The sequence below is a fragment of the Bacillus rossius genome, chromosome 12, assembly GCF_032445375.1.
Source record: "Bacillus rossius redtenbacheri isolate Brsri chromosome 12, Brsri_v3, whole genome shotgun sequence".
In the NCBI taxonomy this organism is placed as follows: domain Eukaryota; kingdom Metazoa; phylum Arthropoda; class Insecta; order Phasmatodea; family Bacillidae; genus Bacillus; species Bacillus rossius.
Window position 1 is genome coordinate 27,689,660 of NC_086339.1, and position 27,132 is coordinate 27,716,791.

Genomic DNA, 27,132 nt, shown 5'->3' on the forward strand with positions numbered 1-27,132 from the left:
TTACATATTTATTTATATGAAAACTTGTTCATAATTGTATTTAAACTTTTTAGCTAAACGCAAATTTTTAAAATTAATTACAAGTCATCTACACGTGAACTGTTTCGTCGACTGTTTATAAAGTGAAGTGAAAAGGTAATGGGGTTTACATTGCTTATTACAACAATTTCGGCAATAAAGGTTAATTATTCTTGCATTTTAAAAATCTGATTACTAGTATAATTTCAAGTATTTATTCTTTTATTATTAAAATAAAAGTGATTCAATTTTATTCATAAAAGTATGCAATCATTTCATAAATGTTTTGTTATGACGTTGTCACGTTAAACTATCGTACTTAAACCGAATTTACAGACAACCAATTTTATTTTAATCCGTTAAAAGTTCTTTGTGAAGAAATTTTCGGAAAGTAAGACCATAGAAGTTAAGTTGTATGCAGTGACCACCTGTGGAAACACAGACAATTAACTTATATTAAGTGACCAAGATGAAATTAATCAGATAAGGTATTTTTAATGGATAGTTTCTTGAATTTTTTCGCACATCTTACTTGCTTTGTGTAGTAGAACATTTATAAAAATTCTACAATGTGCTGATCCAAAGGGGATCAGTCCTCGACATTTTATATTTTCCTCATACTCATACATACCTACTAAGTCACAGTTACAATTACATTTTCAATAAAACATTCGTTTGGCATAACATGGCAAGGGTACATCTTTGGTACTATTTAGGTCCAAATTTCTGAACTGGTGTAGTTTTTTTAACAGTTAAATTTTTATCGCTGGTAACAATGTTAACAAAGGACAGACTGAAATAAAATTATGTAGAATATTTTCGAGAAGCTCCTTCTATAAATTATATACCAAAAAATTAAATATATAACAAGAATTAATTTATATCAAAACAGTTAAAAAATTTAAAATTTTTAGAAATAATCTCCTCTTAATTATTTTCAGTATCTGTTCAAGTTCGTAGGCTTTATAAGTCAGTACCTGAACTGGTTGTGGCTTTGAATTTTAGACACGGAAAGTTTGAAGATATAATCCACGATGTTACAGTGGACATTGCAGTCGGTATCTTCAGGATATCAGTTGTTAAAATTAATTTGAACTCACATTCTCTATTTATTGTGCATATCAAGGAATTTGAGCACTTTGAAATACTTTAGCCGTTTTAACATTCAGTCAATAAGACGATAAAATACAAAACTATATTTCTAATATTTTCGGTAATGCAGTGGTTTTATACCATGTTAATTTAGAGTGAGTTTGTTTTCCAGTCATATTTGTTGTATGTATGTAGTTATACATACATATACATAATTTTTTAATTATTATGTGACACAAATTTTTATAATAAATTCAATTTTTATATGTTTGTGGTGTCCCCGGTTCATTTGTGAATGAAATGAAAACCGGCGAAATTAATTCCACAACATATAACATAAATCGAATAGAGCAGAAATCAAAATTATTTTTGCATGTTTATGATAGTTATATCATTGATTTTAAAATAAAAAATGCAATAAGGAAAAACCATTTCTAACCAATATCTAACAAATATGTTCTGTTAAATAAGGTCTTAATTATAAGATATTAATTGTTCTTAATGGTTCTGTTAATTCATAAATCAGTTATATAAGTACTTCATATTCGTCCACAAGAAGCTCCGAATATTCTAATGTTCTAAACGAGCATGTTTTGTGAACAATTCAATTTTTTCGTTCAGGCAAACATAAATGTGCAGTAGTCTTTGATGTAATTTTGAATGCAACTCGATGTAGATTTTGTTACATAAATATTTCCTAGGACGATTAAAACATTTCAAAATCAAAATAAGATTTGTTCATTAGATTTAGAAGGTTATCAAAATAATGAAGGATTTTTTTTGTTTTAAGTTTTTCCTCTAACAAAATATGTAAATTTATGATAATAATTTAAATACACATAATTGTAGATGCATTTCAGTGACATCCAGAATTTTAAAGAATATTCGTATACTTTGTTTACAGATATCATCAACGCTATTCGACTTCCTTCTCTGTCAGATGCATCCAAAACATACGCTGGAGAAAACGCCGTAGTCAGTGGCTTTGGACGAACATCCAGCAGTAAGTGCAATATAATATAATATTATTGTTAATCATGTTAGCCTGAAATAAAAATGTTGTATGTCGATTATATTTTTGTAAAGTTTACACCGAGAGTGTTTTGGTTTACAAAAAAAGTAAATTAGTTTTATTCATTTTTTTTTTCATTGAAAATTCATTGCTCCAAAACTCGTCAAAATATGCTAGTATTAAAAGATTGCATTATTTTTATTTCCAGCATCCAGTGACAAAAAACTGCTTGGTGTAACATTTATTTTTCAACTAGAAAATATTGACCAATGTTTGTTGTCCGCAGCGACGAACACTGCTTCAGCAAATCTTTTGTTTGCTGACGTCTCCATCATCACCAACGCGGCGTGTGCCAATACTTTCGGCATCAGACTGCGTGCGTCCAATATTTGCTCTCTAGGAACCGAAGGAAGGAGTCCGTGCAACGTGAGTCACCTGCAGTAAACTATAAATATGCCCCCCAAAAACATATGTTTAAAAATTTTAATTAACTCAACTTAAGGTTTAATACAAATAACTTTTAGTGAAACCATTAGCCAAAACCAAACAACAGTGACTGTCTGAAGTGGTAGCTCACCTTCACTACAGTCTTAAAATAAAGTGTCGAACTGGATTGTTGCTTTTATTATCACAGCACATACGAACACAATGGGTTTACACTTACCAGACAGTTGCAACAAGAACAATAGGTACAGACAAATAAAATACATTTGACAACACAGTAACAAAAAGTTGAACCCAAAAGTTGTACTAAACAAATAGTCTAGACAACTCAACGAAAACACAGCGATGCACATCTGAACCCAGTTATAAGACTTATCAGATATTCTGGCCAAAACAGCGATGACAGAACAGAAGAACACGGTAGGTTTCCTAAGACAAACCAGCTGCGACGTTTTAGGAACTGTCCTCTGCTCGTGTCATCAGGCAGAACTTGTGTTTACATTGACTTTAATGCAGTGATAGACCTGAGATATATAAGAGCTAAAAAAAACACAGATAAGTGATATTGAGGAAGGAATAGGCTGATGACTATCGTATGAAACAATCCCAGTAATTTGCCTAAAATAATTTGGAGGATCATTCTTTTTAGACAAACCTGCCAGAATGTTTTCTTCAATGCGCCTAAATTGAGCATCTATTCCTTATAAAGAAAAAGCTTCCAAGTGCAATATGGCAATTCCATGGCGATTTGGAGGAGGTTGGAGACAAAACTACGCTGAGAGGATGAGGAACCCATCTCATAATCGACACCATCACCCCTCCCCACCCCCAAATACAACTCAGCTAACCAGAAGTTAGCTTAGATTTACATCATACATAAAGCACTGATTGGCGCATACTCAAATCTATCATACTCAATCTAGGACCCTGCAATCAACTGTTGGAATGGGAAGCTTTCAGAACATGTTGCCTGTGAGAGAAATCACTGCCAGTACATGTCCAATTCAATCCGATTCAGATGGCTGTAGAAAACCTCATAAGGGATGAGGGATCATTTTGTATTACTACCAATTTACAATGATACTAGTAGGCTGCCCAGACTGTTACCATTTAACCAATGGGTAGAGACATGCAAAATTCGAGGATTCATTTCGCGATAGGCTATTATCAAAACAACTATACCTTCGTACAGCTTCTGCGATTGGCCCACATTTAATCCGGGGAACTGTGAGCCAATGGGAAACACTAAACCAAGAAAATGTCGAATTATGGACAGCCTAGTTGAGACGTCTCATGCGTCAGTAGCCAATAAACAGGTGTCATTTCCGCGAGTATTTAAAGGACTGTGGAGTCTATCCTAGAAGTCAATGAATCCGCGAATCTTGCAGGTCTCTACTAATGGGTCTCTCTACCAATAAAATTCTCGGCTATCCACCAACTCCAAGTAACAAGGCTCAGGGAGTTTGTAGCCTATTAAAGCTTAAGTTTAAATTAAAGATAGGCGTAACAGAGAACCACCCAAACTTATCAATTACCATAGCCTAAAAATATCATGTATAATTAAGGCTGTTGAGAACTAACAGCTATACGCACTTGGTAGTGGACCCCCCCCCCCCCCTTCTTCCCAGGGGGAGGTTTCAATCACATCTGCTGTTATTCGCAAATTCAGCACGCTCACCTTTCCATTAACCTTTCGGTAAGAGAGGATGCCTGCGGTTGGGATAATCTGGTCATCATAGCCCTCGTTGGTAAACACCGTCAATAACTCGACGAATAAGTAGGTTGCAACCAGAGGTGAGAGGCTGTATGGTCGAGGACCACTCCGAACAGTTTGGAAAAAACTATGGGAAATATATAATCAGGAAGGACAGTCCATGATTAAGAACTGTTCGCCCTCGGAGCGCGGGTCCAGAGTGTCACTATCATGCCAAAGCCAAGCAAGAAAATTTAACAGACACCTATATTTCAAGGAAAGGATTTGGCCATGTATGCAGTACTACGTGGATATTGCTTAACACTGCTTGTTGTCCAGCTGATAGTCTGTGTCATGTTTGCAGGACACCCAAAACATTGCAAGTACTGTATTTTGTGGATGTGACTGAGTTCAACGACCAAGATATAATTCATACGTTTTTACCATCATCAGGCGTGGCCAAGCAAAATTTCCGTGATGTTTTGGGAGTCGTAATACGACTATGGTGAGGTTTCAAGTGACTTCGGCTACGTCTCCTGACGATTGTTATTCCTTTTCAGGGCGACAGCGGCGGTCCTCTGGTGATCAGGGAGGCTGACGGACAGTACACGGAGGTCGGCATAGTCTCGTTCGGCCTGCAGAACTGCCCCGCCGGCAACCCGGCCGCCTTCGTCCGCGTCACCAGCTACCTCAACTGGATCTCCGCCAACAGCGGCCTCGCCCTGCGTCCGTGAAGAGATCGAGTGGGCCGCTACCTTCCAGAGTTGCCAGACCGCCGCCTGGGGAAGAGCCGACAAAAACTCTTCATGCCACTTGGGTACTTGAGCTGCCCGTTCAAGTAACTTTCACAAACAATCTGGCTGTAAATTGTCTTTTTATTGGTGACTATTAAAACGTGAGGAAGGACATCATAAAAATCTTTTTCCCCATCAACCTTAAATATTATATAGAAAATTCCAAAGGGATTTGACAAAATATTACAATGTTTAGACTTTAAGCTTGTTGTAGAATTATTGTAAAAATGTGGTATTTCAATGAGAACAGGAAATTTTGAGAATATATCTGTTTTTTGAAATAGTGAATTTTTTTGGCAAGTAAAATTTTGTCTCTTTGTTGACAGGCGAATGTGTATCTTGTTTCTATAATTTAATGACTTCTTCCAGTAACCACACGATACACATATAATTATATATATTTATAAATACATATACATATATCGTCTGCAGTCGTGGCCACTGTCACAAACTGCCTCTTGGCTTCTGGGTTGAAGTCACATTCGGAAACATAATGCGCCCGACTTTTAGACGTGTCTTGTTACAGCGATCTACAAGGTCGGTATCGAGAATAGCCTATCTTAATTTTTATGGATTTACCTCGGTTTTGTAGCCAAGAAACAATCACAAAAATATGTTCATGTTAATTAGATGTAGTTAAATATTGTGAAATATTTAAAAATAACATTGCTCAAAAGCTATTGTAGGACTAAATGACTTTGTTTTTGTTCAGGAAAAGTTATTCAAGGACAAAAAAAAATATTTTACATAGGTTTATGGTGAAAAATGTCAGCTTTTACCATTACCTGATTACAAAAAAATAAAATTGGAAGAATTTAAGAGATACCATATAAATTGCTGATGCTCTGGTTTAGTATTACAACCATGCTACCTGATGCAAATTTGAAATTCATTTTCTTCTGACAATAAATATCTAATAAGGAGAAACGTTGCCTCTGATTGGCCGACGGCTCCAGCCAAATTTCCAAAGCGTGTCTGCTTTCTAAGTTATCAGGAGGAATTTCGTTATATCTGCTACCAGCTTCAGCCAATCTCGTAATATGCCGGAATATTCCACTGTTATCCTGAAGATGCCGATGACTAAGTCTAATTAATGTTTGAAAATTTTATAACGGCTTTACACCCAACATTAAAACCTGATTTAAAGAAAGAAACATTAAAACATGGTAATTTAAAATGCTAAACACTAAGATCAACATGTGTCTGAAGTGATACCTTCCATCTTATAGGTACATTTTTTTACAGTTGCACAATTGATATAGTTGATGGTCTCATGAACGTGGGTAGCTATCATATCAGAAATTGAACTTTTTTTTTCACTTAGGTCAGTTAAGTGTTTTGTTCGGAGTGTGATATATAGTGAATGGGAAAAGTTGATGATTATTTTCGAACACATAATGGGCGATATCCGTCAATGCTTTAAAAGTTATCTTAGATTATTTTGGTATTTCAAGACTTTTATGGTTGTGCGTCACACGGATTGCATTGTGACATAGACACGTGTGATACGCGAGAGCAGTCGAATGGTAGATGAAGAGATTCGCGTGTACTTTTACCAGTTTATGTGATTGGTAGTCGAGACCAGGGGCGCAACAACTAAATTTCCAAAAGGGGGGGGGGGCAATATACCTTTTTATAAAGAATCATCGATCCTCCTATTGAAGCGGGGGGTCCGGGGGTCCTCCCCCGGGAAAATTTGTATTTCAAGGTGGAAAATAGTGCTATTTTAGCAGTTTTATCATCTAAAAATTGATTACACAGCACTTTCTTTGCCCCCGTTTGCCCCCATTTCAAGGTTTCAGAGGGGGGGGGGGGCAAAATAACCTTGCCCCCCCCTGTTGTTGCGCCCCTGGTCCAGACGATCAGTAATGGACTTTCAATTCATATAGTTTTCTTGCTTCTGCTTGATATTTTCAGCATTATTTTCCAATTTTTACACAGATAAAAAAAGAAAAATATTAGAGTCGATGTACTGAATAATATATGAATGAGTATACACAGCCAAATAATTTTTAAATTAAATTAAATTCGTCATTATTTTAATGGTGGAAGACTTAAGCTGAATTTAAATAAGTATCCTAAGAATTTGAATTCTATGGTGAGGGGTCCATATTCATCCTCGCACTATGAAAAACGTGTATGAAATATTCCAGAAAAAAATTTTGAGACAATTTTTTTCAAAAATAATGTCATACATGATTCGTAGAAATCATAGGTAGTGTATTTATTGACATGGTAATGCTTGAAAAAATTACGCCCAGGCTTTTTATTCTACGCTCAGAAATGTGTACAATACATAATTTTAATAGATAAGCAGATAAAAGGTTGAAATCCATACAAAACCTTTCTAACTTTTAAAATCCCTCCCGGAGAAATACATTTTAATTTTAACTTATTTTTCTGCTAATTTTGTGTTTTAAGCGTAAAAAATATTATTTTAAAAAAATGTTGATTATTAAAAATTAATGTGGCCTCTCCTTGAGGTAAAGCTCATTTACCGGTATAATATTCATCTATTTTGTACTATGTATAGTCAAGAAACTTTGATAGTAAAGTCATTCCGTTGATAACACTTAATATAATTGGCATATTTTCAACTATTGTTTTCTTTTACACAGTAGGTAGTTAATATTAGAAAAAAATTACAATTTTTAAGAGGCAAAATTAATGTTCAGTCAAGTAATAAATTATGAACATTTTATATATATATATATACATATATATACATATATATATATATATATATATATATATATATATAAAACATGACAAAGGAAAAGAGTTTATTGTTTGTTGTGTTTTATAATAAGCAGACAAATCTAATCTTGGCAGACTACATACAAGTAGTTCGGTCTAAAATGGAACATTTAAAAGAGATAAACTAATTTTTAATAAGTATATAGTGTTAAGACAGTTGTTAACTTTACCTTTTGGCAAATGCTACTATGGTAAAGGCTACAAAATTACAATATCTATACAAAAAACTTAAAAACTCATATCTTTACAAATGTATTTCATAATTCCAAAGATAAAGAATTGCTTACTTTCTAGATTAATAAATGAAGTCAATTAACCGTATCAAAAGTATCTTAGAAGCGATATAACATAAAAGATTAAATTTAACAAAAAAAATCGTTAATTCTCTTGTAAAGTTAGCTAAGGGATCCACCAGAAGTGCATCATAGTGGACGCGGTCATCTTTGCGTTGATTCAGAATTCTCACAAGGGATGCCAGTGCATTCCTTCACGTGTCCACTAAATCGAGATTTCTAGGAATGAAACATTCGCATCCACTACCGTGTCCTTACATCCATTAGCTTCGGGATCATGTTTTATTTTATTTGTATATAATATTAGTTAAGTTTTTGCCGTAAGATTTTTAAGCGTGATAACTATAATAGAGAAAAATTAACACGTTAATAAAAATGACCGAAAGGCGAACTGTAAACTTATAGGTGGATTTAATGCTCATTTTGAGTATTTTTAATATTTTGAAATTCATAACAAAACAAACTTTTATTTTGATCACTAACATTTATAAGCACACGGTATATATTTTTTTGTCTTTATTTACTGTTTGCTGAATATTCGTAGATATTACTACTCGATATGGCAACGTGCACATTAGTACGACTAATTGTCAACAGGTGGTGCTAGCGGTATAAGTATTCATATAATATCAATCCAAATTAAATGCGTCCTTTACATTGTGGCTTCATTTGCTAAGGGATGTAAGCTTGTATGTGCTGTAGACGCATCCATATGTATTCGGATACAGCTTATATAAATAAAGGAGAGTTTATTTAGCGCGGAGTCGGTGAGGACTAGAGCAGTGAAATTAGGCACGTGGATTCTCCAGGGGGAGTCCGTTTGCACCTCGAAGAGACTTTTTCGAAATTCACTTTTTTTCTTTTTTGAATTTTATTTTCCCCAGAGATTTTGAACCATGTTTTCCAGGCGATCTCCATGGTAAAGACCGGTGCATTTTTGATTCATCCTTGGTCTTCATAGCATCGGCTGTAGTATTGTTGATAACGCTTTTTTTCGTCTCCATGGCAACGGATACCACATTGTTCATGCCTCATTCGCTTTCGGAACGTAATATATACTTTCTGTACCGGTAAATATTAACTTTGCCATCATATTGATCATTAAATAAATGCGATTTTGAATGTCTTTAAAAACAAGATGGCATTTTAAAATTTATATTTATATCAGTTCACCTTAGTTTGAATGATTTTTTGTTTCACGATTTGATTTTAAAAATAAAATTCATTTTGTTTTTACGTTCGAGGAGCGGCAGTGATGTACTCATGAGGTGGGGCATGTATAATTCATGTATAGGGCATGTATAGGGGCGAGTGCATTACTTAAAAGTTTCTAAGAAATACAGTATCATTTGTACTTTTGTGCATGGACAGGAAATCATCCTGCATTTCGTAAACTTGTTGCGATGGGGAAAAAATTATTAGAACTTCAAAGCGTATGGTGAAGGAAAAATTAAGTAAAGGAAATAAAATACACAGAAACTTAAGTAAGTTTCTCATTTGAATTCTCTGTTCATAAGCTTCAAACATGTGTGGGAATCAAGTACCAGGAAAGAACGCGCAGGTAAACGGTGTTCCTTTTTTTCGTTCTTGCGAAACAAACTCAATTCACCGCTGTACGGGCTTAACAACACATAAATACGATAAGAATATCTCGGACTCTGACCACCACTCAACATAGCTTCTCCAAAATATAAGACACCTAGATTCTGTTTTGTCGGTTATTCACGATGAAGGTTCTCGTGGTGTTGTCAGTTTTCCTGGTGGCCTCGCAGGTATCTTGTTTTACGTTAATTATGAATGTTTGTATTGATGAACATGTTTAAATTAATCTAACTTAGTAAACAATCACTAAATGTAATTCTGTATCATTTTATTAACAAATATGTCTATGGATGTTGAGAAACAAATTACACTTTCTGGTAAATGACAGTGTTTGCTTAATACTTTCTATGGATTGATAATATCGTGCTTATCTTTTTGATATATGATTTAAAATTATTTTATTATAAATAATTTATTTCCATTTAAATTATTTTGCTTGGTGTTGAAGACTAGAAAAATAATTACAAAGCCACACTATTTAAACTGAATGTGAAATTGTTGAAACTATTTTTGGCTAGAAAACTATATAGGGGCTCCAAACTTACTAATAATGGAGCCGTTAAAACAGTTTAATGTTATCAATTTGCAATAGTTTCCACAGTTTTAATTTTTTTAGTTTTGATATACCAACTAAGCAGTAAAATAGGTTTGGATTTTCTTCGGAATGCATGGTATAAAGAAATCAGGTATCTCCTGCAAATAAACCTGCCTTTAAACAAGTACACTAATTTTCTCACGAGCATGTATCAAAGTACGACCCTCCAGGATTCGAACCAAAATCGACTTGATAGTGGTCTAATCAGCTACCCTCATAAAATAAACATTTTCATTTTGAAATGTTCACAGAAAAGACTTGATGAAGTCAACACTTGTGAACTGGTGTGATTATCATGTTAGTTATAGACACCCACGTGAAATAATAACTAAGTTATATCCTCACGGCGCTTAGAGACTGCAGGCTGTTGGTAAATATGTATTTGCAACGAGGTATACAAAGTCTGGGAGATTTAGTTTATGCCTTCAGATGCCAAAAATTGGGATAAATAGTTCAAAATTAGAATTATAGCATAAAGTTGAAGAAGAAAAAAAGAAGATGGCGGGGACTAATCATCCTTGAGAGAGGCATCGGAATACTTTTACAGCGAAATCCCTCAATGAATGGTACTCACAAGAAAATGAAATAACCAGCTCAGCTTATGAGACCAAGCGTTATCGTTTAAATGGTTAAGTGTAAGTTTCCTGTCCGCAGGCCAAAGTTGTGCAAAGCTGGGCCAGTCTGCAGCACGTCAATAGCAACCTGGCGTCTATATCTGCGATAAGCCATGATAACGGTAAGAGAATTTCCCAATGGGACAAAAACTTTTTTTGTGTGGTTAAATGGTAATAGTTTCACTTATTTGCTCAACGCGCCAAGTTTCTTCATAAATTTTTTATTAATTAAGACAATATTTTCGCTGTATTTTATCATCTTTCATAAAAAAAGAGTCAATAATTTTTTTTTATTTTAAGTTTTTGGTTTATATATGGGAATAATGTGAGATAAGTGAACCTGCCCCGTAATTATAACAAACGGTTACACTAAATCAAAATAAATTTGTATTACTAATTATTTTCTCTGTTAATTGACTGCTGTTAGCATATATATTTTCGAGGAAAGAACAACTTTAAAAAAAAATATCTGTTCCAAATATTTGAACACTTGGAAGCGTAGATCGGAGCTTCACATTTTTTAAGGATCATGATTCGTAAACTGTGCTCATGGTATATTTCAATTGTGTCACAATTTTGGAGGAGCTTCAAATAACAATCTCGTCATGACTGGGTGTTAAAAAAACGTGAGTCGTTCCTGAGGCTGCAATCAGACCACTGGCTTTGCCACACAGTCGGGAATACTTGGCATTCACGCTCTCCCAAGTCTATGTAAATTACACATGGCATCACCAAACATGTTGATGCAAAGATTTGAAGGATAATGATAGCATAAACAAAGCTTGACAATAAACGAGCATAATGGAAAGTGTTATGTTATATCGAAAGACGCAATGTTTGTAAAGAAACCATTTTTATAAAGTTTTTAATTAAAAACATTATTTAAGAATTTAATATTTTAATTTTAAAAAACTGTACATAAAAACATTTATATTTTAAACTATAGTGAGATTTACTCAAACCCAATTTTATTTTATATTTTACTTTGTTCCCAATAATTTTATGTAGCATGATTATAATTATAATTATCATGACTAATAGTTCTTTGATTGAAAGAAAAATAATTTAGTGAAGACTCTCCCGAATTAAAATAATTCTACAAAATTAATTATAGCTCGACCTCAAATGCTTATTTAATTTTCTTGTCATTACTATTAAATACGAGACTTTTCCTGTCAAATTATTACACACGCACACACACACACACACACAACTAGTGTGGCCACCTGGCGCGGCGAACTTCGTGAACTAGACTGTCCTGTGTGGCCACCTGGCGTGGTAAACATCGCGAACTAGACTGTTCTGTGTATCCACCTGGCGTGGTAAACATTGCGAACTAGACTGTTCTGTGTATCCACCTGGCGTGGTAAACATCGCGAACTAGACTATCCTGTGTGGCCCCCTGGCGCAGCAAACATCGCGAGCTAGACTGTCCTGTGTAGCCACCTGGCGCAGCAAACATCGCGAACTAGACTGTTCTGTGTATCCAATGGCGTGGTAAACATCGCGAACTAGACTACACTGTGTGGCCACCTGGCGCGGCGAACATCGAGAACTAGACTGTCCTGTGTGGCCACCTGGTGCGGCGAACATCGAGAACTAGCCTATCCTGTGTGGCCACCTGGCGCGGTGAACATCACGAACTAGACTGTCCTGTGTAGCCACCTGGCGCCGCGAACATCGCGAGCTAGACTGTTCTGTGTATCCACCTGGCGTGGTAAACATCGAGAACTAGACTGTCCTGTGTGGCCACCTGGCGCGGCGAACATCGAGAACTAGACTGTCCTGTGTGGCCACCTGGCGCGGTGAACATCGAGAACTAGACTACACTGTGTGGCCACCTGGCGCGGCGAACATCGAGAACTAGACTGTCCTGTTTGGCCACCTGGCGCGGCGAACATCGAGAACTAGACTGTCCTGTGTGGCCACCTGGCGCGGTGAACATCGAGAACTAGACTACACTGTGTGGCCACTTGGCGCGGCGAACATCGAGAACTAGACTGTCCTGTTTGGCCACCTGGCGCGGCGAACATCGAGAACTAGACTGTCCTGTTTGGCCACCTGGCGCGGCGAACATCGAGAACTAGACTGTCCTGTGTGGCCACCTGGCGCGGTGAACATCGAGAACTAGACTACACTGTGTGGCCACCTGGCGCGGTGAACATCGAGAACTAGACTACACTGTGTGGCCACCTGGCGCGGTGAACATCGAGAACTAGACTATCCTGTGTGGCCACATGGCGCAGCTAACATTCCGAACTAGACTTTCCTGTGTGGCCACCTGGCGCGGCGAACATCGAGAACTAGACTATCCTGTATGGCCACATGGCGCAGCTAACATTCCGAACTAGACTATCCTGTGTGGCCACATGGCTCAGCTAACATCACGAACTAGACTTTCCTGTGTGGCCACCTGGCGCAGCTAACATCCCGAACTAGACTATCCTGTGTGGCCATCTGGCGCCGCGAACATCGCGAACTAAACCATCCTGTGTGGTCACCTGGCGCAGCGAACACCGAGAACTAGACTTTCCTGTGTGGTCACCTGGCGCTGCGAACATAGCGAACTAGCCTATCCTGTGTGGCCACCTGGCGCAGCTACCATCGTGGACACAGCCTCGGCTTCAGGGATGTTTGCCCTCCTTGTGTGGCAGGAGAAGGCGTCGTGGCGCCGGCGCCTCGCATCGTGGGGGGCGCGGCGGTGGCCCAGGGGCAGATCCCCTGGCAGGCGCTGCTCGTGATGGACGGGTCCAGCGTGTGCAGCGGCGCGCTGGTGTCCAGCGACTGGGTGCTGACCACGGCCCACTGCCTGGACGGGTGAGCGGCCTTCTAGCGGCTCTGCGAACCAATCCAGCCTGCATGGACGCCTACACTGAGGCGGATCCGGAAGGGGGGGGGGGGGGGTTGGCGGGGGGGGGGGGGGAAGGTGAATATTCTTTAACAAAACATTCATGTTGCGGGAAAAATTGTATTTTATAACAGGAAGGGAAAAAAAATAATTATTCGCTTCAAGAAATTTTGTTTGAAAACACAATTTTCGCATATATTTATAACGCTCGATTTTTTTTTTTAAATTGGTTGTCTGTAAAGTCGGTTTACGCGTGATAGTTTAACGTGACAACGTCATAATAAAAACATTGATGAAATGATTGCATACTTTTATGAATAAAATTGAATCATTTTTTATTTTTATAATAATAAAAGAATAAATACTTGAAATTATACTAGTAATCGGATTTTTAAAATCCAAGAATAATTAACCTTTATTGCCGAAATTGTTGTTGTAATAAGCAATGAAAACCACTTTAACTTTTCACTTCACTTTATAAACAGTCGACGGAACAGTTTACGTGTAGATTACTTGTAATAAATTTTAAAAACTGGCGTTTAGCTATAAAGTTTAAATATAATTATGAACAAATTTTCATATAAATAAACTGTAATCAAATATCTATCATCAATTATATGAATCACCATAACTTTTTAGTCAATTGTAACATAACTTATTATTACTGCACTCGCCGACAGCGTAACGGGACACAACGTAACGGAACAATGAGCGTAACGGGACACAGCGTAACAGAACAATGTGCGCAACGGGACAATTTTTAGTGCGTGCAGCCGGCGTTCATTGATTTATTAGACGTTGTCACGTCAAAAATATTTCTACGTTAAATTTAGTGTCCGTTTCGTATTATATGGGTAATTTGCACCGTAAGAAATATTGAATTTTCTGGTTACTGAGGTCAGATGTTACACATGTCTGGTAAGTTATGGAGACTCGCTCACATGTCCCCCCCCCCCTACCTCACGGGTTGCAGCTCAAGGTCGTTCGCGGTGACGCTAGGAGCGACGAGTCGCACCGCCGGCCAGGCCAACGCAGTGACGGAGTACGCCAAGGAGGCCATCGTCCACGCCAGCTTCAACGCCAAGACGTACGCCAACGACATCGGGGCGCTGAGGCTGCAGACACTCGTCGACTTCACGGGTGAGCGAGATGGCAGAGGGAAAGAACTGAGATATGTGTGGGAAATGTCATCTACTCGAACACATTAATGTGAAATAACCGAAATATCTAGGAACGATACAAACGGAAATGAAATAAACGCACACATATCGGAATGAGTCGGAAACCTAATACATCAAACAAAATCACTCAATACAATATAAATTGAATTATTCGTAGCTGAATGTAGTTAAATAAATGTAATGAAGTAAAATTACATTAAAAAGCATCAAAAGGACCCATTTATAACTAAATAAATGTAGTTTAATAGAAACGAATTTCAATGATTAAATGCATGAATTCTAACGAAATAAATCAAAGGAAAAAACTGTAATGTGTGGAAATGTTATCTACTCGAACATTTAAAATTGATGGCAGAGGAATCTTCCCTCTGACTTCTCTGCGCGGATCGCGGCAGGAGTTTTCAACTTCACCTCGGGTTCCATTCCATCGGCAAAGCTCAGCTTTGTTACGAAACCAACGTCATCGCTCATTTATGTTTTTATCCCCCCTCCCCCTTCCTCCTTCCCAATTTTATAACCTTTTAGAGCAGCGCACAAAAAATAGAAAGGACAACTAAATAACCTGTGAGCAAAAATAACAAAAAAGGACACATTGCGTCACTGTAAGGCAAATTATTTCATGTTCTACGAATTTTTCTCCCGCGTTTGAGCGAAAAGAAATTATTCCTTTACGTCTCATAGTTTACCCAAGGTGTAGAATGTAAAAAAAATTACTTATGGAAATAAATATTGAAAAGAAAAAAAAAACGTATTTTGAAACAAACCAATTGACATGGAAATATAAATTCAAGTCATATTCTTAATAAACAGCGCAAAATATATTTCAAACAAGTTGTTAGTAATTTTTTTTTAATTAACAACAGTGGCTGGTTTCTCAGACGGATTAGTAACGTGGCCATAAAATATCACCTGTGCAGGAAATACAAGGTACAAACAGAAAGGAGGCATTATTTGAAATCCAACCTTTTTCATGGAAGAGATTCAATGGTGCCATATAAACGAAAGCAAAATAAAAACACCATTCAATAACCTGAGAGAAAAAATAAAAAGTACTCACTAAATGAATCTAAAATAATTTACTTCCTTGTTTTCTGACTTGGATCCCATCGTAGGAGCACGATTACCAGGTGGTCAAAAGAGCCCAATCATGGACTATAACTATAGGTTTTATACAATTTCCTTCGCCCGGTTTTGCATTCCTGGAAATGGCATGTCATACGCCGTTCTTGCTCGGGCTCTCTTGGCAGAGATCCGTTAAAATAGCGGGAGGATTCGGCGAGGGAAAAATTTTAACAGTGACGTCACAACAGACAATTCGTGTGGGGATCGACAAATGTCGTCATTCAAATTGTCAGGGAATGTAAGTCTGTTGTGAATCCAAAAATGGGGGCCAAATAACTTAACTTTATTGAGCTATACTGTTTTATTAAAAAAATAATGCCAGTAACGGGATTTGAACCTTGTCCATTGTGGTTAACAAGCACGCACTCCACCGCAGTTCCGTCAATACAAGAATATGTTTTATAATTAATCATTGTAATGCCAGATTCAGTGGGTATTTTAATACTTGAGATTCATTTTTACTATGACTATTTTAGTTTACCAGATATATTCCAGGGTATTTTCACTAGTATATAGTTTTATTTGGCATAGAAATATGTTTGGTATGTACTTTAATGCTTAGGTAAGTGACTATATACGCGTTTAGGCCTATATTTCTATGTGTGGGTCCACCATCTTTGTTCCACATTTCCGTTAGTAGACATTCATTCCATTTCCACGAAATTACTCCTATGAAATGCCGTATACCGAGAGATTAAATGTTTACACATCAAAAAATGTATTGTAACTTGAAAGTTATTTCATGAAAAGTATCTTTTTTCATGGCTGTAAACTTTTATGTAAAATTACGTTTGCGTGCTATTTTTTTCTTAGCTTTTTTTTTTGGGTACCGGCTGAAAGCAATGGACGTGGAAGTTATGATGAAATTCTTTGTTTCGCCATAATTATGAACGGTCACCATTCAAGAACTAGCTACTGTCAAGGCTGCAGCGCCTATTAAACAGTTTCACCCTGGTTCGCCAGTCTTTCCTCCTTGATCCACAGAGAGCAATCATACATAGATAGCTTGTTTACGAATCACGCCTACATAAACTCTGTACCAGAACACCGGATCTTCAGTAGTTAATAGTCCTTGAAGACGACTGCAAAAAGGAATGACAACAAACTTAATAGGACACCATCGTTTCCGCTGTAGTCTGTGAAGTTGGCCACGAAAGCTTACGATCTATTTATTTATTTATTTATTTATTTATTTTCAGATTACATTGACGCTGTTCAGCTTCCGTCTCTCTCACAAGCTTCAACTACTTTCGAAGGAGCTACTGCTCTCGTCAGTGGCTATGGAAGAACATCCAGCAGTAAGTAACTTTTTATAACTATTATTAATTCAAGTTTTTTATTTGCTATAGAGAGCGCTCGATATAGCCATAGTTCATAGAGAATTTCGAGATTTTAAAAGAGTTTTATAAATTGGGAAATTTTGCAGGATTGGCCTGATGATAGCTGCTGGTAACAGTTCACATCTTGCTAACTTCATTTACACTTCTTGAAATCATTTACTGAAGTTTTAGTCGACTTTGCGCACAAATATTATAGTTAAAACGTGTTTGATACTTGTTGCATAAACTTTGATATAAATTTTAATAGTAGTTATGCAATACCAGATCAGGATATCGCAAGTGTATCCGCAGAGTTAATTACCTAAGTTTTTGTTAATAGAACTTCACAAAGTGGTTTTAGTTAGGTTTTTTGAATCTTTTTCTAAAATGTTATTTTTATCATTCTGTGCGGAAAGCTAAAATTTATTCTTATTAAGTGATCTTAAATGTATTGCCTAGTTATAATGAAGGCCAGCATTAATTTAAAAAAGGTAATGATATTTTTACTTTTTATTGAAACTAAATGGATTTTCTGAATTTGTTAAAATTTTTCATATTCTCTTTGAAGAATCCGCTTATATTTTCTCATGGTGACTATCAAACAACCCTTTTCAACTTTCTTTTGTTGTAATTTTTTTACTATTAATGAATGTTCCGGGTATTGTATTTCACCCAAAAACAGGTGTAATTTTATTAGTCGGAATTGTCGGACTTAGTTATGAAATGTTGCACTTTACAGCTATTAAAACATAGTTGAAAGACTATTAGAACAAAACATTTAATTTAATTTTAAAATTAGGTTTCAGTCAATATGGTTGATCTTGCTGAATATGGATGATTTATAAATCACTTTTAGTTAATTTTTTCATCTTTCTTTATTATCTAATTTTTTTTACATTACTATAAGCTTATCGTGAAATCACAAACAATGGTAATCACTAAACGCAAATCATGAATCCTTTAAATAAGAACGCTTACCTTACAAAATAAAATAAAAAATAAGGGAAATTTTTGGATAACTCACAATTAGTTAAATCAGTGACACAACTATTATCTTCCTAAAATAACCTATCAGAAAGGAAGCCACTTAATTAGGGAACTATTTAAACAAACAATACTAAAGTTAAATACTGAAGCAAACCAGTTTTATAATTCTAGACGTATCATTATATTTTGTATTTATTTGTTGCATTTATTATATTTCACTTATAAAATTACACTTGTCTGTGATCTTGTTACAAATTTGTAATTCGCACAGGTAGCCAGGCTGCCTCAGACGTTCTCCTTCAAGCTGAAGTGCAAGTCATCAGCAATGCTGTATGCACACAAACTTTCAACACCTACATCCAATCTTCGAACATATGTTCAGTAGGATTAAATGGCCAAACCCCGTGCGATGTAAGTATATATTTATTTCCTAGTCATTTTTTTAAATTTGTCCTTACCCCTTTGCTTAGAGCGGGATTGTTTTAGAAAGTAACACACATTACTTGCCACGGATGTTGAGAAATGAATCCCCATGGCCTATGAACCATTCCAGCATTTGCCTGGAGTAATTTTGGGAAACAAATGGAAAATGAAAATAATCATGGCCGACCAGGAAAGGAGCTAGAGCTTTAGAAATTTTATACTCGTGTATTGCCAATGAAAAAAAAAAATTCCCTTCATATATTCTTTCACTATTCCATATCTGGGTAAATCTAGTAGAACTTTGAAAGATTTCCTTTGCCTTAAAACTAGTGTTTTTTTTAGTTTACTTAAAAAAATAAATACCAATATTTTAAATTGTATTCATGGTCAAGATAGTCCTAAGCATAATAACATTAAACGGGTGCAATACTTTTAATACTAAGGGATTTATAGTAATTATTAATTTTTTCGAATAAACTTCTCCATTTCTAGTCCGTGAAACTATTTTGCTCATTATTGAATAAGAAAAAGGTTTTCCATCTATAGCCCACATATAATGTATCACACTGGAATTAATTCTGCAAAATAACAGTGATTTTAGTGACCATAAACCAACAAATTATATGTTTTCTAAATAAATATATTTTTAATGAAGAAGTCTATTTGAAAAAAAAAATGGTTTTTCAGTTCAGGGACTATGCCCGAAAAACTAGGTACGAAAACAAAAATTTCGCACAATGGTAACGACTACAAAACATAGTACCTAATGAGTGCGGTAAAAAATACTTGTCCCCCCCCCCCCCCCCCCCCCCCCCCGTAATGTATAAATTTGATGTGGCCAGATAAGCACCTACTATTGCAGAGAAATAATTTATTATTAGAGTGTTAATGTTACCTTACCGTCTTCTTTCCGCCCAGTAGAAAACGAATACAAATAATGATTGGTTGTTCACCTGCTGTGCAAACAATTATACCTATGTCATCTGCAAGAAAAAAAATTATATTCATTATTTGAATTCACAAATTAAAATCTCTGAAATAGGTTTGTTTTATCTGCACGAAAACGTATACTTTCAGTGATATGTGAAATACTGTGAAATCGTGAAGAAGAAAAAAAGTTGGCTTAAGTTGGTCAGTGATATTTAAATGTTTCACAACCTTTTAAGAACCTGACATTTTGATTTCAGGATGATTATGAAAGTAAAAGGTTTTAAAATGTATTTTTATTTTATTATTTTTGTTTTTTTACCGTATTATTTTCGGCATTGCCCTAATTGTTCAATGTTCCAACCCCTCGGCCGCGCCTGAAGGGAAGCCTTCTTTTCACAGACGAGAGAGCCAAACGCCCGATCGTGCATCTTCGGTTTTTTTTGTTCATTGTAACTCATGATAACTAATGGTCAATTAAGTTAGGTTAGCTACATTATAAATACTTTAAAATATTGCGGACGGTTGATTTTGGTTAGGATAGCTACATTAAAGATACTGTCAAATCATGTAGCCTAAACGGTTTCCTAGCCCTGGATAGCTACATATTAAAAAGTTATTTGCTAAGCAACCATAAAATGATGTTACAGTATTTTTAATGTAGCTATACTTACCTAATATAACAAACCATCCACAGTGTTTTAAAAGTGTTTATAATGTAGCTAACCTATCCTAATCGACCGCAAAATTTAATGCCACACCGGTTTATACAATGAGATAGAACGGAGAAAAAAATAAGCGAGCATGAACTTCGGGGAACTTCGGGTGTGACTTGATGTAAGCTTTTTGGACATACGCCATTGCTTAGCACATGTATGTCTGTAGAAGAAAACTACAAACAAAAAAACGCAAATGACAAAAAAACACAAATTAAGCAAAAAAAATTGCTGTTGTCAGGATTTAACGCCACACAATACTCCACAACAGGAATATTGTCAACTGACAAAGAAAAACAAAGAAAAATGGACTAACAGAACGGAAAAAAACCCACAAATGATGACAGCACGAAAATACCGGGTGTGACTCTCTCGTCTGTGAAATTAAGGCTTCCCGCGCCTGAAGCTCGGGTCATCTGTTACCTCGTTTAGGGTAAAATTTCAATCCAGATTGAACCTGGAGTGGAGTGAACTCGGAGTGAATGTGTAACGAACATAGACTGACGAAATGCGTTTATGTAAATATCACAATCCAGATTGAAATTTAAACAAGATCGAAGTTGGAGTCAACATGGACTGAAAATGTTGTGGTGCGATCTAACTTTTTTTTTCCGTCCAGCAATCTTAAAATATGTTTTTCAATCATTACGTCGAACAATAACTCTACTTCCATCTCTGTCCACACATTCCTCTGCTCTTTTTTTGGCCATTTTCACAAATTATGCCTGAAATGCAACGAGACCAATAACAAACCATGCAATATGGCGGCGGCTTGCTCGTGCGTGATTTTCTTTCCACTCCAGTCCGTGTTTAAAGTAAACTCTCAATCCGGATTCTTCAGTCGAGTCCACCTCAACAAGTGGAGTGGATTATCTCACTTCACTCCTACTTCAGTCCACAACAAAGTGTTTTAAGTAAAATTTCAATCTAGATTCCTCACTCTACTCCAGGTTCAATCCGGATTGAAATTTTACCCTAAACGAGGTATGTGTGTCTGTCCCCCCGCCCCCCGCAGCACGGCGACAGCGGCGGTCCGCTGGTGGTCGCCGACGACGACTCCCAGTACGTGCTGGTCGGCCTGATGTCCTTCGGCGCGCACAACTGTCCCGCGGGCCTGCCGACGGCCTACGTGCGGGTCACCAGCTACCTGTCCTGGATCTCCGCCAACACCGGCGTGGCGCTGGGTCCGCGATGACGACCCCCCTACCCTCCCACCACCTCCCCAGGGGTCACCCGTGCTCGCCCAGAACACCAACAACAACAACAAAAAAAAAAAACCTGCGCTACGTAAAATAAATAAACGGTCTCCGGGTAAAATATAACAAGTCACATTTCGGTGATTTTCGGTCAACAAGTCACTCAAACTCTTAAGTATACTTAAAACATGTAATGCATTTTTAATCATTAGCAACTATGTTGGTAAATATGTTGGTAAATAAAAGAATAATACAAGAAAAAATTTAAGTATTTAAATTCAATTTTTTATCTAAGATTTTTCTTTGTTTCTCCTGCAAAAAAGTGAATTCTTGACTTGTTACCTTCTACCCGGAGACCGGCAAAATAATTCTGGGTAGGTTTGTATTTTGAAACACAGCCGCCAGGAGTTTTTGTTTCATGAAATTTCCATCTATAGCTGAATGGGAAATGATTTGTATGAAATAAATGAAACAATTTAAACAGAATTGTCGTTGGTTGATTTATTTATTTTTACGTAAATTCGATGAACGTCTTACTCGACGGTCGGGTTGCCGCACGCCAAGAAAAATTGCGAGACCAAACACCGCTACTCAACCCATCGTTCACAACCACTGACTCCACATTGAGCTCAGAATCACCAGAGAGCATGTCCATACTTCTCTGCATCTTCAATTTGCTTCTACTCTGGTGATTTTGCTTGTTTTTATTTATTTTCTCCAACGTAACCCTTTTTTACGCTTAGGCATTTTGCGATATGGCTTCAAAGCCAAAGTTAGAAACTTTATAGTTATTCCACAACCACACAAATGGTCAATTATTTTCGGAGTCACAGCTCTCATTGACTTCAGTAGGACGCTCCCCACCAAAACGCCCATTACGTCATCACTGCAAGTGGTAACCGTGTGAGTCATACGTAACGACCACAAGCAAAGTCTGCTCTACTAAGATATATTTACTTCAACACTGTAGGTTTCATAGTTTACGAGCTTTAAGCGGTGCCGAAGTGACACCCAACCCGAGATTAAAGATATTCATATTCCAAATCCCCATCTTATACACCCTAATTTCTCTCCCCCTTCCCCCTCTCCTTTCCCCAACTATACATCTCACTTGTCTGAGAAGAAACAGAAAATCTGAGACTATAATAGAATGTTCTAGAAGGTTCTTTGTAATCCAAACAATCGATACACATGTGAGTCTTCCGGTAGTATTCTTTTTCTTAATAAGATCTCAGTTGGTACCCCTGAGTTGAAGATGGTTTAGAAGGAACCCTCTGAATTTTGGTTGGAGTTTGCCTGCACCCAGCAGTAGCCTGTCTATGACTTATGATGTCTCAAGACGTTAATGTCCACATGGTAACAACAGGTAAGGTTATGTGTTTTCCCAATTTCCTTAATGTTTTCCAATGTAGAATTTCAACAGTAAACGTCTCGTGACTAAACAAATGGTCACATAATAGAGAATAATTAAAGAACAAGGAACTTTATTTAGCTAATACAAATAAAGAAATGAGCAAGGAACGAGCAGGTGATTGAAGTGGAATGTTTGAAGTGTCATTCTTTGGATTTAAGCCATAAAATGAAAACAGCTACACCAGGAGATCTTTTGCCATTGGTATGTAAGAACGGACTTAAAGACACGTACCATAACATAACGACAGCATTGATAATTCTCACTTAACCCGTCTCAGCCGCCTCAAATGAACGTAGTTATAGCAAATTTACCTCAGAAACTTAACAAGACAACGGCTAACCAACATGAGCATCATATAAACAATTTAGTTTAGCTGTCATTTAAGGACATTGTAAAAACGTTTGCAGCCAATAAGCCCCATAATTTGAATTTTTTCGTTCAAGCTTTCTGCGTTTAAATTAATTTTTCTCACACTTTGTCAATAGATAGACGAGCTATTTAAGAGGTGCATTTCTAAGAGCACATGGATATGAGGTTATTTTAAAGATACGTAAGAATAATTTATTAAATTATTCGTATTGTAATTATATCAATGTAAGAATTCGAAGATGAATCAAATAAACGGATTACAGAACTGTTAACGAAATGCATTTCAAAGAGAAAATGTTTATTAGGGTAGTTAAATAAAAAAACAATTTAGGTACTTCTTGATATTGTAATTATTTAGCGTAAGTGTTTAAAAATAAAACAAATACTAAGGTGTAGTTGAGTGGTAGACTTAACTTTGCCACATAAAATATGTTTTGAAGTAAAAAAAATTTTTATGTTTAACATTAGACCCAATATACAATGACTTGGAAACGGAGACGGATCACGTAAACGATTCACAGTGATCGCTATAGTAATTTCCTAAAACTTAATTGCATTTTCTTGGCTTCTGGGTGCAGGCCGTGTCAGGTAATTGTCTTGCGACGTTTCGGCAGTCATTGCAGCTACCATCATAAGGTAGACTAATCAGACTATAATGCCAATAAAATTTAAAGCAGAACTTCTATACTGTCAGGCCTTATAGCTAATTAAATACTTGATTTTGACCTCTTTAGGCAGGAAAACAATTTCCTTTCTAGTAATTACAGGAAAATTAATGATAACACTAAACTGAATTGATTTAATTAAGTTATAACATGAATAAACGCGTCTTAATTCATTCTCACCTACATTTATAATGCATTATAATCTAGGGTCGAATTCGACTGCAATGACCTTTTACGATCTTGTTTGTGCGTGGCAATGCTTGGGACACTGGTTCACACGTTTCGCCAAGCTAAACCGGCAAAGAATCCACTTGTGTTAAAAAAAAAAAAAAAATGATCTAGATAAGTATAGTTTTAATGGAAAAGTGAAACTAACTGGTTATTTTCATAAAATATTTTGATAAATAAAATCTTAATGTTGTACCACGTATTTACGTCCACATTAAGATTGGATCGCCTGGGTATCAATGTTCATATTAGGCAGATTACGAAGAAATACTACCTATTGTAACTGTTACTGTGGTGCGACTTCCGGTACATTTTAATATAATTTTTTGTTTCATGGTCCATGGCACAAATCACTTCTAAACTGAGCACATGAAATATAGTGAAGGGAAAGCTCGGTCGATTTAGTTAATGGACAAAATTGGGTTGAAATAGGGTAGGTTTTATAGAGAGGAAATAAAAGAAAAATCGTTTTTATTTTCACAATATGAAAATATGTTTTTTGATGGGACCAACCATAACAACAAGAGGTGAAAAAAAAAAAGGGTTCGGGGACAAAAATCATAACTTCTTTAGTATACATACCTTGAATCCGTTCAAATTGTTTGTATGTCTTAAATTTTTTGTTTTAAACTTCTGTCTGAAAAAACAAAATTGATAAGACAAACCATTCTTGCAAGGCGTTGAAAAATCAAGGTTTGAAATAAAAAATCTTAATTTTTGTATCATGGAGAACTATTAAATCCGTTCCTATATATTGTCAATTCTAAAAAAAAAAAAAAAAAAAAAAAAAATTTTGCTTAAAATTATTTTTATACTACCAACCATTAATGTGCAAAGGGGTAGAAAAATAACAGGGGTTGAAGGATAAAATAATTAATAAACCCCCTTTCTAATAACACATCAAATCCGTTACAATTGTTTGTGTACTGTATAAAATTATCTTAAACTTTTGTCTGAAACAATTTTGGAAACAATCAACAAATACTGCTAGGGCAAATAAAAATTCCTAACTCCGTTAGTGGGCACAACAATAATGTACACTATCAAATCCGTTCTAATTTGCAATAAAACCCTCTTAATATTACCTAAAACTGTTGTCAAAATTAAAATTTTATGTAATTAACCATTACCTCCTGCAAGAGTTGGAAATATCAAGGGTTGAAATAAAACAAATCATAACACTTTAGTAGGTATGCTATTAAATTCGCTAGAATTTATTGTAAAAATTCTAAAAATTATTTAAAACTTTTGTTGGAAACGATTTTTAATAAGGCCAACTATTGCCGTAAAAATAGAGATTCAAATTTAAAACTTTCTTACATCAAACTCGTTGGAATTTACTTTTAACAATCTTAATATTATCTGATATCTTGGGCTAAAGCGAATTTTTTTAACGATCACGTACCTATAAGTAAAAGGGATAACGCTTTGGTTGATTTGTGCACAATATTAAAAAAAAAATACAGAATATTAAATTATATATAATTTATTAACCTGAGACAGTCTTTTTTTTTCCCTTTAAATTTTAGAATATTTTTGATATGTTTTAGGGTAAAAATTGTCGTGTTACCTAAAAAAATATAGATATTTTTTTTTTCAGTAACACAACATCACATTTTTTAAATTTTCTTTTATTTTACATTCTCTTCTTGTTAAAAGCAGAAAATAGACAAACCGAATCGTCAATACTCTGCATCGACAGAGCGCTTTTGCGTCCTATCGCGGGATATTTCTGAAACGAACTAGCAACAGTTCTTATTGCAACCGATAGGTAGCGCAAAAGACACAAAGTTGACTATCATATCGTTTCGATTATTATTAGGTAAGTATTTGTTATATTCTATCATATGAGACATCGATTTTATATTTTTATGTAATAAGCTTCTCTTCGACCATAATACCATTTTAATAACTCTATTATTCTTAATTTAATGCGTAAAAGTAGTACTTAGGCCTAATAACATGATTATAACTAATATAAGTGATTTTTGTAGGCTGGTTTTAATAACGTATTTTTCGTGTTTGTTAATAGGAGAATTTTTTTTTAAATTTCATTTATCTTTAATTATCAATACCTACTCCATAGATGACACGGATTTAAGTAAAGGAGAATGAATACCGTCCTTTGATAGTAAAATATATTATTTTGTTTCAATTCAATAGAAACTATAAATAACTACAATATTTTAACATTAAAAGGCCATGGTTCACGATTTATGTAATTTGTGGGTTACGTTATCAAAATTTGAGCTAAAATTATTTAAGTTATAGAGATATAAAATTCCACATATTAAAGAGAAAAGTCCAACCTTTTTTATGCGCTATCGTTGGACGCAATACAATTTTTAAATAAAATTTTAAAATACTTTTAGAATCAGACCATTTTAAAATTTTAGTTCCTTCAGTATTAACAGTATCTTCGTGCAATTAAAACGAAAAGTGAGTTTAATTTCTAACATATCTTCAGTAATTTCACCATCGTCTAGATAAACTAATGATCACATTGATAATTTTTTTGTAAAAGATTTTTTATTATGTGATATGAAAATTTACTTGTAAATATACTTCTTTTTAAAGCGTTTTGATGTATTTATTAAGATAAATGTGTATCTTAATTAAGGACTTTGGCGTGACAACAATTTAAATCAGAGCAGTAGAAGCGCTGAATAAGCGAAAAACAAACGTGTGCTCGTATACTGCAAGGCTACAGGATAGTTGTCAGTAGAGCCAACAGAGCGCAGTGCAATGCTCGTTGGCGCGCGTGAGTGCAGCGTTGCCATGCTGTCGTTATTCTGCAATTTGAAATGGTGAGACAGTGCGTGC

General features: G+C 35.7%; 3 protein-coding genes across 3 annotated transcripts in view; all 3 read left to right on the forward strand.

The window, feature by feature from the left end:
- LOC134537281 (transmembrane protease serine 9-like) overlaps positions 1-5,176 on the forward strand; it is a 35,618-nt gene extending 30,442 nt beyond the window's left edge. The window contains exons 12-14 of the mRNA XM_063377555.1: positions 2,015-2,113; positions 2,409-2,548; positions 4,820-5,176. Coding sequence (XP_063233625.1) covers positions 2,015-2,113; positions 2,409-2,548; positions 4,820-4,993 — 413 coding nt within the window. The 3' untranslated portion in view covers positions 4,994-5,176. The remainder of the gene's footprint in view (positions 1-2,014; positions 2,114-2,408; positions 2,549-4,819) is intronic.
- Positions 5,177-9,825: 4,649 nt separating this feature from the next.
- On the forward strand, positions 9,826-22,119 carry LOC134537759 (brachyurin-like). The gene is made up of 7 exons (XM_063378536.1): positions 9,826-9,875; positions 10,955-11,036; positions 13,569-13,731; positions 14,736-14,902; positions 17,265-17,363; positions 18,643-18,782; positions 21,453-22,119. Exons 1-7 carry the CDS (start codon positions 9,831-9,833, stop codon positions 21,630-21,632), a joined length of 876 nt encoding a protein of 291 aa, XP_063234606.1. The 5' UTR covers positions 9,826-9,830; the 3' UTR covers positions 21,633-22,119.
- A 1,093-nt stretch (positions 22,120-23,212) lies between these two features.
- The window catches only part of LOC134537282 (uncharacterized), a 149,671-nt gene continuing 145,751 nt past the window's right edge, over positions 23,213-27,132 (forward strand). Inside the window, exon 1 of the mRNA XM_063377556.1 lies at positions 23,213-23,248. Coding sequence (XP_063233626.1) covers positions 23,213-23,248 — 36 coding nt within the window. The remainder of the gene's footprint in view (positions 23,249-27,132) is intronic.